The 13454-nt window shown below is 35.3% G+C and overlaps 1 protein-coding gene across 1 annotated transcript; it reads right to left on the minus strand.

Moving 5' to 3' along the window:
- Nucleotides 1–309: 309 nt before the first annotated feature.
- Nucleotides 310–12957, minus strand: LOC133842535 (protein piwi). Its single transcript, XM_062275675.1, has 8 exons — nt 12791–12957; nt 2773–3408; nt 2397–2717; nt 2166–2320; nt 1910–2110; nt 1621–1812; nt 1450–1560; nt 310–1386 (listed from the first exon to the last, which is right to left on the minus strand). Exons 1-8 carry the CDS (start codon nt 12851–12853, stop codon nt 504–506), a joined length of 2562 nt encoding a protein of 853 aa, XP_062131659.1. The 5' UTR covers nt 12854–12957; the 3' UTR covers nt 310–503.
- Between the last annotated feature and the right edge of the window lie 497 nt (nt 12958–13454).

Consider the following 13454-nt stretch of genomic DNA (forward strand, 5'->3'; position numbering starts at 1 on the left):
TTAAAATATAGTTTCTGTCTATCCTCCACCTTTCGTTTGCGCTTTGCAGTGACTAAAGATAGAATTGTGTGCAAGATAAACACAAGTTGGGAAGATTTGAGTTCGATCTCTTTCTTGCAAGATGATTTATTAGTCAAGCGCATACGTCTTTACAACGCGAATATCAACAAGCGACAGGCTGGCAATTAAATTACTGCTTAAGCGCTAGTACCTATAAAGTGCCCTCCTTGATCTTGAATCTTGGCTTTACTTGGTACTGTAATGCTTTTAATATATATTAATAAATTAAAGACAATGTCCATAACACAGTTTTAGAAAGCCACAATTTACTTTTGTGGTAGTCTACTTTATTATTAAATCAAAAACTAAATTCAAATGTGTAACTGCAACTTGACAAAAATAGTCATCTGAAATTATTTGGAGAAACATAAAAATCTATATCCAATAGTAAATCATATTTCCATTCAACTTATAGATATTGTGATTTCGATTAAACTTTAAACTTAAAGATAATAAAACTTTTTCTCAAGCGCATTCTGTGGAATGGCGTGTATGTTTGTCCCTACAAGGGTTGCTAGCTTTTTAGCATATTGGCAAACTGCTGGAACGCGTGTAGTGCCCGACCAATTGTAATATAAATGACACATCTTATATGTGAGTTTTTGAATTTGATCGGGACTCAATCGAATTTTGCTATGGACTACATTGTAGCTTGTGGGGGCAACCGTCCCATGACGAACTGCCTGAGACACTAAATAAAAGTCGTAACGTTCGGGCATTGTGATTACATCATCAACCACGGTCCCAGGCGGTGGATTTTGTTTGGACGATGTGAAGAGTCGGGTGTTCGCCGCCCTTGACACCACAATATATGCAAGCATTGGCGGTGTTGTAGACCCAGCGCGTTGATATTCAGCTTCAAGCTTTTCTACAATATCCTTAACCTCATATTCAACTAAGTGTTTTAGCGAGCCTGAGCTCACACCATCACGATAAAATACTATCCTGGCCGGTAACTTTTGGTGCTCGCGATGATATTGTCTAAGAGCCTTTAACATCATTGGCCATAAATTGTTGGCCATCACATCGTATGCGCTACATTCAGCCACAGTACTAAAGTATGTCGAGTTTTGTTGTTGGTCCATCGAAGCAACCAAAGCTCCATAGGCCTTCGAGCGATCACGAGTGCATTTTGCTATATCAAATCCAATTGTCATCAACCCGGATAACGGTAAATCTATCATCCATGGGGTATAGCCCAGCTTGCAATTGATTTGTATAGCAATTTTTGTAGCGACACTCATTCCCCTTTGAGTGGCTTTTGTTGTTACCACTTGAGTAGGAATCGCTTTATCCACGCATCCTCTCTTTTTGATCGACGAATATCTAAGGGATTGTTTTGAAGTATAAATATAGTCAGTAATAAAAATTGTAATTTTCAAAACAAACCGTTCGGTGTTGTTATTTGGCACGAGGCATAAAATTAACTGTGGATCAATGCGGGCACAGTCGTCTAGGGCTTGAATGTAACTGCCAGTGCGATCATCGTAAATCATAGTTCTGAAAAAGTTTTATCTCGTTGTGAGTGGCAGTCTTCGTAAGTCGAAAAAATTAACTTACTCGCGTGGGCTTCTGATTTGAAAACCCATGCCACGCGCAACTTGATTTAAATTCTGAAGCAGTGTGCGAAGATCTCGAGAGTTTCGTTGTGGTGCAATAACTGCCCAGCGATCAAGTCCTTGACGGGGTGTAGTAAACATTTGATTATCCCGAAAATAACGCGTCCAATCGGCCTGATCCCCAGCGGAAATGCTAATAAAGGTAAGAGACGATAAGTAGTTTTATTTTTAAGGTGCAAGCAAGGTAGTAAAAAAAAATTTTTTAGAAGTCCATTAATTTGATTACTTACCGATTATTAAGGAAGAGGATTTTTTGTGGTGAAATTATACGTCCTTGAATCTCAACAAGATTCTCATCTAGCTTCATGTTCCAATCATTCAGTACCCTTACACTTTCGGGAGTCGTCTGCAACCTTCGGTTAAATGTGCGCAAGCGATCGATACGTCTGGCTGGATTTAACTGTGTGTGATCTGCCATCGCGCGTTTAAGTCTGTAAAAATTAATTTGAGCTATCGTATCCGAAATGAGTCCATTCAGTAACTTACTGAAAGTTGGAACGCATGTTATCTGTAAGCCCAGTAACGCGGCACAGCTCTGGAATGAGAATAACCAATTCGTTGGCGTTTGTGTTTTGAGCTTTATCTTTATTCTTCGAAACAAGCAATGGTTGTCGGTGATCCCGAATGCGAATGTTGTATTTCTAAAAAACGAGATGTAGACAAATTGCGAAAATCGATTTAGTTATCCGCCCTTATTATTTAGGGCGCTATACTTACAGTTAAATAGTATTCTACAAAGCTTATGTCTCTTCCCTTGCAATTAAATGTAGCAAGTGGTGATTTTGTAAAGTCAACATCATTAATACGATATGTTTTGTTGTTATAATCAGTGAGCACAATTAAGCCCAAAACGTTCATGCGAAATTCCTCCTGATGCCGAGCAGGATTCTGGGAACTGCGAACAAGAATGTCGTAAACGGTTTCGGTGCGCATAACTTTATGTGCGATTTCGCTACACAACATAATATCTCTTTCGTGCTGTCGTATTGAAGTCTCGTAACCAGGCCATAATTCTAAGGAAAACTCACGCATCGATACCTATATTCGAACAATTAGCAAATAGTACAAACCTTTTAAATTCAATTTAGTTTACCTTTGCGTGCGGATCAAATAGATTACGTCCGACCTGCTCTAGGTTAAGTCCCTTCATAGAACGTCGCAATATCAAATTCAGCACTTGTAAAAAGCGCTCCTCCGCTGTTGATATAAAACCCACAAACTTAATTGTAATAGTGTAGTCAATATCCTGCTTAGATTTTCCGTTAAGAATTGTAACATCCTGCTCAAATTTTTTCGTCGTAAATAACTGTTTGCCATCAAAAAGATAGCCTGTTCCCAATGCTGCAGCATGCTCCGATAATATGCCACAGCGTACTCGGAGAAGCTCAATCTCTGGCGATAAATCAACATGGTAGTGCACAATGCGCCATTTAGGAGTGGTGTTCAGTCGAAAATAGTTCGACAATAACTGAATCGGTGCGCCTTCTTTTCCAACCTTTGACACCACTTCGACAGGTCTTGTGTGAACAATTTCAAATCGATCCATACGTTTCTGAACTCGATTGCTCCCATTTCCACCCCCAGTTGCTGGTCCACGCGGTGTATTTGTCTCACAAGCTGCAGTTTGACGAGATGTGGAAGGCCTATCGTCTTTTGGTGATGGGGCGTTCCTAGGATCCAAAGTGCGCGATGCGCTACTGTTCGCTTGTCCTCGGAATAGTTTTGCATTCTGTTTCGGAATTGTTAGAAATTAACAAATTACAATTATTTATCAAAGCATAACATATTTTATGCTTATATTTGTAAAGGACGGATATGGCTAGATCGTCTCGGCTCTTGGCGCTGATAAAGAATATATATATACTTTCTAGGGTCGGCGAAGCCTTCTTATGCCGGTTACATACATTTCCTGCCGGCACAAAGTTATAATACCCACTCCATACCGCACTGAGGTATTTTTTTCTTTGTAAATATTGATATAATTAGGGTTTTTATCAGAGAACGGCACGGGTATACACACTCAACCGGTGAACCGGTTACTCATGTGCCTTTTCGATACACTTCTACTCATGAGTATGAGTATCTCATGAGTACAAGTGTCTAAAAAAGCTTGTACTTATAAGTACGGGTGCCTAAAAACATAATATATGAATATACATAATATATCTGTAAATAGAATAACACATTAATAATTATATATATATGTACATATATAAATTTATATATGTAAATATAAAAGAATATACATTTAATTTCAGAAAAACGATGTATTATTGCTATCAATTCAAATACAATAAACAAAATTATGTTTCTGCATTTAGTCATTGAAAAATAAAATAAATAAATTATACATATGTATATAATAATTAATTCATGTCTTTCTATTTTTCTATGTCTTATATTGAAAAGCAATACAAAAACAACAAAAACAAACGCAATAAATTTGACGTCTCCAATGCGGCGCACAACTAACCGAGTACTCGGTCGTGAAACTCATTCGTGTATTGCGTCGCCGTTTGGATAGGGTAAATTTTCTACTCATGCCTTTACCACATTTGCCAAATCCGTTTTAATCAATGTCCCACTCAGTCAGTCAGAACTTTGAGTGAGAGTACCCAATGCTGCTTTGACTGTATTCATGCAGACCTCTAGTACATACTACTGTGGGCAAAAAGTAAGGTGAATTTGTTTGTAAAATTAAAAATCTTTATTTATTCTTCTAAATCAATATCATGCCCTTCAAAGTAATCCCCTCCCGATAAAATACCCTTATGCACAAATAGTCCCTTTTCGGTATAGCCATCAGTGCTTTCTTCGATTCAACTTTTATCTCCTCAATCGACTCCAAACGCGTTCCCCGAAATGGTCTCTTGAGTTTTGGGAATAGCCAGAAGTCACACGGAGCTAAATCAGGCGAATATGGTGGCTGCGGAACGATATGCGACGAATTTTTGGCGAAATGGCAAGAAAAACGTATACAGAAATTTGTCGTTTCTGGTACCAAACAAGATTTGACATTTCGTAGGTCCAAATGGTCCTTCAAAATTGTTTTCACAGATCTTTCTGATATTCCGATCATATTAGTAAGAGACCTTACTGATATTAACAGTCAACCGACGATTTTTCCGCACTAATTCCTCCACTTCATTGACATGTTGGTCATCTGTTGTAGCCGATGGTCGTCCGGAGCGCTCCAAGTCATCAACACGTTCTCGACCCTCTTTGAAGTGTTTGTACCACTTATAAACATCTTTTTTTGTGACATGGTAGAATCACCAAAGATCTTCCGCAACATCCTCAACGTTTCCGCAGTTGAAATTTCATTCGGCAAACAAAGATTTGATGGCACTTCTCATTCAGACATTGTAAAATTCGAAAAATGCACTCTTGGTCGTTTAGAAAACACAAGCGTAAATATATTACTGATAATGAGATTCATATGAAATTTGGCCCAGATGTCATCAGCAGTCCTGCCAGCACAAGAAAAAAAGAACTATGCCGAATTGTTAGACCCGCGAAGTTTGAATTGAAAATTCAAAGCATCAATAAGGGTGGGGGAAAAACACCCGAGTATTTGCTCAGACACTCGGGTGTTTTCAGAACTTGAGCAGATACTCATAAGACACAAGCCATTTCGTCACGAGTGCAAAAAATGATTGGGTGCACGAACAACTACCATCGGCAAGTCACAAGTGTCTTTAAGCCGAGTATTAAAAATGATCGGGTGCACGAAGAACAACCAAAAGCAAGACACAAGTGTCTACAAGACGAGTGTCTAAAATGATCGGGTGCCGAAAGGCAAGTGCAATAAAGGCCTGAGTATGGCATTCACTCATACTCGCTGCACCGGCACTCAAAAACGACAGTTCCATATTAATACTGGCGAGCCAGTAGAGCAAACAGGAGGTAAGCAAATTGATCATAAAGCAAACTGAGCAGGCTACGTATGCAGGCCAATATGCAATCAGAAGGGTTCGCAATTTCATACAACGATGTTGATCAGCCACAATATAATGATCAAAATATAGAAAATTAAATCGTTCCTCCTTACCGTATTTTCAATGTAAACCGAGGGAAGGAAAACCCCTCAACTTAACCTTAACTCATACAACATCATAATTTCTTAAACTTTTTCAGTCTTTATGACATTCTAATTCGATTTTCCAACTCTAACCTCTATAAAACCCTGTTCGTGGAATCAGTCGAAAAATTGGCATACTACAATAGCTGTTGACGAAATACAAAACTGACATATCTATACGTACCAGACATTATCCATACTCCTATCTTTGAAGCATGAAGTCGAAAAACTGATTAAAGATATAATAAATAATAGCTCAGTTAGATAATAAGATATCGAAAAAATTCACTTCCCTTTGGTCTAAAAACTCACCTTCCATCGTCTAAAGAACTTTGGACCACATTCTTAGAGATCACATTGAAAAGATTTGTCTACATAGGCGATATTATTGATTTTAGTAAAACGGAAACCGAGCATAGTCAACATCTAGGACAAGCCAGAAAAGAAGCAAATTTCGTGGGATTTACAATATCTGATAATGGCGTAAGGGCCAACTCGGAAACAAGTAAAAAACAATAGAATACACACCTATCTCTAGATCGTTTTTATGGTTGTCCGCACACTATCAAATTTCTTCAACAACTTGGAAGAATATCGACAAAAGTATCAGAATATATTTTAATTCACTTCGATAACGAGGCTGTTTGAAGATTTCGTTAAATCAAAAATGACAAAAAGCTCTGCAGACGTTTTTTAAGTTATCCGAATTTCAAAAATAATTCCATCTGATAATAGATGCATCAGAGCAGTGCTAGAACAAGAAGGAAAGCCTATTAATTAATTAATCTCGTCCTCTTACAAAAACTGACGAGAATTATGCTACTAACGAAAAGGAAATTAATGAATTAATTATTAACTTACTTGTACGTTACAGCAAACATATACGGATCACTAGCCTCTTACATTCTCACTATGTAACAAAAACATAACGCACATACCATAACATTGAAAATATAATTCAAAAAAATTTGACTACGAACTGAAAAGAAAGGTTCTTCAAACGTAGTAGCAGACGCACTTTCTACAACTCCTCAAAAGCATGAAGTTGATTAACGTTTTAAAAAAATCAGTATTTCTACGCACAGAAGATATTTCATAATATAATTTTGAAATCACTTTTCCAACCATTCATGGACACATTAGCAAAGAAAAAGAAATTAATAACTATATTAGGAGTAAAACTAGACTCATAAATAGTAAAACGAATCTATACAAAAAAATTAATGTTATTGTAAAAACATGTTTGTAAGCTATCAAATTACAACAGGTATAGAATTTACTAAATAAGGCATATAACAATTCACATACTGAAAAAATTCAATACGCTAAAAACATTTAGGCAAATCTCTCAGTTAAATCGACATTCACTTTTCAAAAATTATTTAAATAACATAATGAAATAAAATACGATAATATAACTATTTGAATTTTTACTATATATGGTTTTATTCAAGAATGCGAAAAAAAATTGTGAGAAGACACTTTGTAACAGACAGTATTCTTGGCCTAAGGGCTAAGCAAAGACTCCCGCATAGCACCAAAACTACAGAACCAAGTCTATCAACCGTCAACACATTCCAGACATAGTGACAGACACCATTATACTTTACTACTTATACTGGCAACATTCGGAATAATGACAATATTGGCATGGAAGCTTAAGTCTCCCCAAAGTTAAAAAAAACCACAGAAGCACTAAAATGCTAAACAACAGGCTGTAGATCTCGTCCGAAGACGTTTGCATTTAAAGGGAGTTAAGGCAAGGCATTACAAAATTAAGTCTGTGCATAGCCACTCCAAATGCACTGCAATGCACCTAGAATCTACACGTAGCTCTGATCAGCATAAAACGCAACCATTGCCAAGTGCGCTGCATCAGCATTAACTAAGTAACCAGCAGTCAGAAAACGGCATTTAGGCATCATCGTGGGAATCAACGACACCCTTAGCGGCATCCCCTGCAACAGCGACAACTTTAGCAGAGTTCTTTTTATACCCGCTACCCATAGGATAGAAGGGTATAACTTTGTGCCGGCAGGAAATGTATGTAACAGGTAGAAGGAGGCATCTTCGACCCTATAAAATATATATATTTTTGATCAGCGTCAACAGCCGAGATGAACTAGCCATGTCCGTCTGTCCGTCCGTCCGTACGTTCGTATGAAACACTGGATCTCAGAGACTATAAGAGATAGAGCTATAATTTTTCGACAGTATTTGTTGTTTGCACACAGATCAAGATTGTTTCAAATTTTTTACCACGCCCACTTCCGCCCCCGCAAATCAAAAAAATCGAATAAGCTTAATTTTAAAGCTAGAGCTATTTTGGTATATAAAAAAAAACAACCATAGTAATTGTGATTCCTGCAAATTTGGTTGCGATCAGATAAAAAGTGTGAAAGTTATTAAAGAAATACTTTTGTATGGGAAAAACGCCTAGTTGCTTCGGCTGACAATCTGGTATATTGTGCCGTCTATGGTATATTTTGAATGTGGTACTATATCGATATACCAAATAAACAATTTGGTATAAAATTAGTACTTTTTGTATATTTTGAGAAAAATACCGCAATATTTTGCTTTTATTCAAAATGGGTAGCGGGTATCTCACAGTCGAGCTTTACTTTTTTTTATTCTTTTTACTGTGTTTTATACTTTTACACTTATATATTCCACGTGGACCTTTTCCGAGAAACCTTAAGTTTGTATTTATGTATTTGTTATATGTCTACATGATTTATATATGTATGTATGGAACTGACAGAAAGCAAAATTCTCAAATACCATACAAAAATACAAATTCTCGATCGACAACAACAATCAGTTAATTTAGAAATGCTGGTGAAGATGTCCACAAATAACATTTATGAAAAGAAAATTTTCTTGATGATAATCATTATGTTATGTTTACTCATACATACAAACTAGAGCGTTTTCCACGATATGTATCAGGCTAATTGTTTTAAAAGTGGTACAAGCTTTAATTTCTAAGCTTCTATATGATTGTTTTCTTCTTTCTTATCACTGCGTGTTTCGTTTTATTTATGCTGACATTGAACTTCCACTTCGTTTCTCTTTGCATTGATATTTGATCACAAATATGATTTTTTTCTTCTGTCTTATCACTGCGTGTTTCGTTTCACTTATGCTGACATTGAATTTCCACTTCTTTTCTCTATGCATTGATATTTGATCTCAAACGAGCAAATGACCGCTTCAAGAACATGTACATTTTTATGTACGAATATTTATATATACATATATGTATATATATGAAAAGAGAGAGAGAAATCAATGTAGGCATAAATATTGAATTTATATGCATATGCATGGATACGATTGCCTGCAAAAATAACAAGTTCTGTTGAAAGAAAATTATAGGTTTATCTCATATAGACGGACGCACAGACGGACCTGACAATATTGTATCGGATGTTAACGCTTATCGATATGTGATATGATAAGATATGTGTATATTTTATAGGATCGGAAATGCCGCTCTCTACCTGTTACATACATTTCCTGTCGGCACAAAGTTATAAAACCCTTTTACCCTATGGATAACGGGTATAAAAATTACCTAAAATTTGAATATACAGTGGTTCACAGCTTATTTCAACCACCACCAACCGACAACTTTGAGTTAGTGTACTGGCCAAACTAAAAGAGGTATTAACTTTATTTAAACGCAGGATTTTAGTTTAATGTTTTAATATACAAGATACTTTCTCATTTATCCTCTAATTTTTGTTTACTATATAAAATTATTGAAAAACAAAAAAATGCCAAAAAAAAGTACCACAGCTTATTTCAACCAGCAACTTTGCAGCTGTGCGAAGATCAGTTTCCTAGGAAAATAACTGGTCTTTATGGATCTATTGCTTTGTGTATAGTATTTTCAATACATAGAAGTTCGATTTTCGACATTTTAAGCTTTAGATCTCGAAATACACGCGTATTTTACAAAATGGGTCCGTGAACCACAATTGAGAAGGAAAATGACGTCATAGCTCCTTTAAAGAATGGATTTTCCCGTCCAAAAATTTATGAATTGCTGCATCTGAGTGTTTCGACTGTGCAAATAATCATTTCATTGTTTTTTTCGGGAATGTATAGTGCATGAGAAGGGCAAAAATGTACCCAATGCATTTTTTAATGAGACCGACGCGTGTTATATTGTCCGGAAAATCGGGAAAATCCAAAATTTTCGCCACCAAAATTGGCCAGTGTTATTGAGGAGGAATTGAGTAAGGCGTGCCACCCAGAATCAATTCGAGAATACTGCGGGAAAGTAACTTTAATGACAGTATAAGGCGCAAGAAACCGTTTATAAGGCGCGCGAATCAAAAGGCTCCTTTGAAATTTGTCAAGGAGCATGTGGGAAAGGATAAAAACTTTTGGAACTTAATCATATTTGTGGACGAGTCCAAAATCAACATTTTCGGCTTGGTTGGAGCTCCATATGTCGGTCAGAATCCAAATTCCGGGCTTCAAAAGATAAATTTAAAGCCTACAGTCACGCATTACGGTGGTAGCGTCGTGGTTTGGGCCTGTATGTCCACAGCCGTAGTCGGAAAACTCAATTTTATTGACGCGACCATTGACTAGACTCAATACCTAGAGGTACTGAATGTCAATTTGATCCAAAGTGCAGATAAACTGGGCATTAAGGATGATTTCCGCTTCTACCAAGACAATGACCCTAGGCATAAGGCAGGAATTGGCCAAGATTGGCTAATGTGCAACTGTCGTCATGTCATGAAACCATCAGCTCAGTAACCTGACATAAATGTTGTAAAAATTGTTGGGCCATTTTGGACCAGAACATCGGAAAAAGGCCAATTTCCAACAAATCTAACCTTAAAACGGCTTTAGTGGAAGAATGGGACAAAATTAGGCCCTATATCACAAAAAATTGGTGGAATCTATTCCAAACTGTCTGGAAGGAGCTAATAACCAAGAAGGAGGTCATACGAAATTCTAAATACACAGTTTAACATATTTATATTTAGTTATTTTCAGCTGGTTGAAATAAGCTGTGGTACTTTTTTGGCATTTTTGTTTTTCAATAATTTTATATAGTAAACAAAAATTAGAGGATAAATGAAAAAGTATCTTGTATATTAAAACATTAAACTAAAATCTTGCGTTTAAATAAAGTTAATACCTCTTTTAGTTTGGCCAGTACACTAACTCAAAGTTGTCGGTTGGTGGTGGTTGAAATAAGCTGTGAACATTAAAATACTTTTTCTTGTACACGGCTACTACCGAGTTCGAAATAGATGCTGGTATATTCTTCTTTTAAGCGAAAACAGACATCTTTTGCATTTATAATTTCTAAAAATAAATGTTTAAAAAATGCTAATAACAAGTATTATGTTGGGAATTAATTATAATATTAACTAGCAACATTTAAAAAAAAGTCAATACATATATACATGTATGTATGTATATTTATAGCAGAAAGTCTAAAGCTGAACATGTGTGCGAATAACTAAGTTTGGCACTGTATGTAACAGTGAGCAAAGTAAAATACTAGAAAGATTTCTTATGTTCTGTTATTTCTTATTCTCTGCCTACGCCGATCTAGGCAACAACAAATTGGTAAGCTTATAATTACTTCGCTAATCCGACAATACGTTGTTCTGTATACATGTACATATGTATAGTTTTATAGATAGATATAGATTAAAAAAATTCTCGGTCATAATATAAAAACAGAGTAATAAGACACGCTTAACGCAGTTTCTAAGTTGATATACTTAATACTCAGACCCATTAATTTTGAACTGTTTTATCCTCTTCAAAAAGAAAGAGATCTTTTACTTTTTTTTCTATGTGCTTCACCTTCTCAATCTTAAAGTTATTGAGTCACATTTTAATCCGAATCATGAAATCTAACGGTTATTTGTATTTTTATGTATATCAAGTTTCCTGGATTTGGTTTTTGTACGGTATTTATCTTTATGTACATACATGTAATACATGTACGTATATATAACCTGTACCTATTACTATACGCATATGAGCGTTTTCTGAATCGCGAACGTGACACTCGTAAGTCTCTAACTGAAAAAATTACGTCAATAAAATAAAAAGATTGTAAGTTACCAAAAATAAATTGTGTAATTTAAATTTTAACACCAATAGTTTTTTTTAACATTTTGCACTACATATGTATTTTACTCCTCTTTATTGATACAAACGAATAAAAAATAAATTAATTTTTTTTGTTGTAGACTTTTCCTGGAAATCTAAAATGATGTCATTAAATAGAAAAAAAATCTTGATGTGAAGGTGTGCCTAATTTATTTTTCATAATTTTGGTATTTAAAATCATATTAAAGAAATCGTATCTTTATTCATACATAAATACAGCGACTGGGAGGTTTTTACCTGATATTTCCTCAATCCATTGTGTCAGCAAAATTGTTTCCTCGTATATACTCGCCATTCAATTTTAAGATGGGAGATAGAGAATGAAAAAAATTACATATATACATACATACGTATACGTACGTATGCATGTACATATATATGTAATTTTTTTCCTCTATCTCCCATCTTAAAATTGAATATGGCGAGCATCATTGCTTGTTCCGATTTGTGTATGCTGACACTTAGACTTCGTGTTGGCTTCGCAATTTCCAGAATGCTCACATTACATACATACATATGTATGTACATATACAGAAAAGCGTAAAAAAAAGCGTACATACATAAGCGATTTTTTTCTTTCCCTCTCTATTTCTCATCTTAATATTAAACATGGCGGGCATCTTTGCGTGTTTCATTTTGCTTATGCTGACGTTTAACTTAAACTTCGTGTTGGGCTCTCAATTTACAGAATGATCACTTTTTAATGCGCGTATGTATATATAGGCATATGTACATTCATATATATACATATGTTTGTAATATTGAATTTGTACGCTTATGTATGTATGGCGACTTTTATGCGATTTTACTTATTAACATACATTCATTAGTATATACATATGTCAATAAAAAAATATTAATTGAAACTTACAGGCTCATGCGCACTATCACCAGCAGTGAAAGGCCTACGTCGTCCTCTTTCCTGATCACCCATTGCTCTTACTTATGCAAAATATAAGAAAAACAGCACAACACACAAGAAAGATTTCCGACTTTTTAACCGGGCAACTTGAAAGCCAATGTTCAAATAAAGCTGTTTTTCACAGCAGGATTACTGATTGAGAAAATACCCGAAATTTTCATAGTACCAAGAAATGGTCACACCGATTATAAAACGAGATTACTATCGGTTACTTTTGATGATTTACGATTCATTAATAAAAGTAACTATATTTTCAACATTTTATAAAGCACGTTTTGAATAGCAATTTAAAAAAATTAATAGGAATATGTAATCAATTAATCTACCTTATACTCTATTTAGACCAAGTGTATTGCTTCAATGATGCAGTTGTAAATGCAAGTTGTCACAGCAAAACTGCATCACGTGATCAGCTATGTATTTAGGGGCGAAAAAGTAAACCCACGCAGGAAAAAAGCATATCATTGGCAATAAAGGCAAATCAATCGAAAATTATCTATTTTATACATTATCCGACACTGAGAGCATTCAAAGATTATATGTTTATATCAATTTCATATTTTATTTAATTGACTCTACTTATTCCTATTTTACATCATAATAAGCAACTCGC

The sequence above is a fragment of the Drosophila sulfurigaster genome, chromosome 2L (assembly GCF_023558435.1).
Source record: "Drosophila sulfurigaster albostrigata strain 15112-1811.04 chromosome 2L, ASM2355843v2, whole genome shotgun sequence".
NCBI classification, from domain to species: Eukaryota; Metazoa; Arthropoda; class Insecta; order Diptera; family Drosophilidae; genus Drosophila; species Drosophila sulfurigaster.

Excerpts from the sequence above, each read along its gene's own strand:
- LOC133842535 (XM_062275675.1), bottom strand. The coding sequence starts at position 12,853 with ATGGGTGATCAGGAAAGAGGACGACGTAGGCCTTTCACTGCTGGTGAT. Across the intron at positions 2,718-2,772 it reads TATTTGATCCGCACGCAAAG|GTATCGATGCGTGAGTTTTC; the intron begins GTAAACTAAATT and ends GTTCGAATATAG. Across the intron at positions 1,561-1,620 it reads CAAATCAGAAGCCCACGCGA|AACTATGATTTACGATGATC; the intron begins GTAAGTTAATTT and ends AAACTTTTTCAG.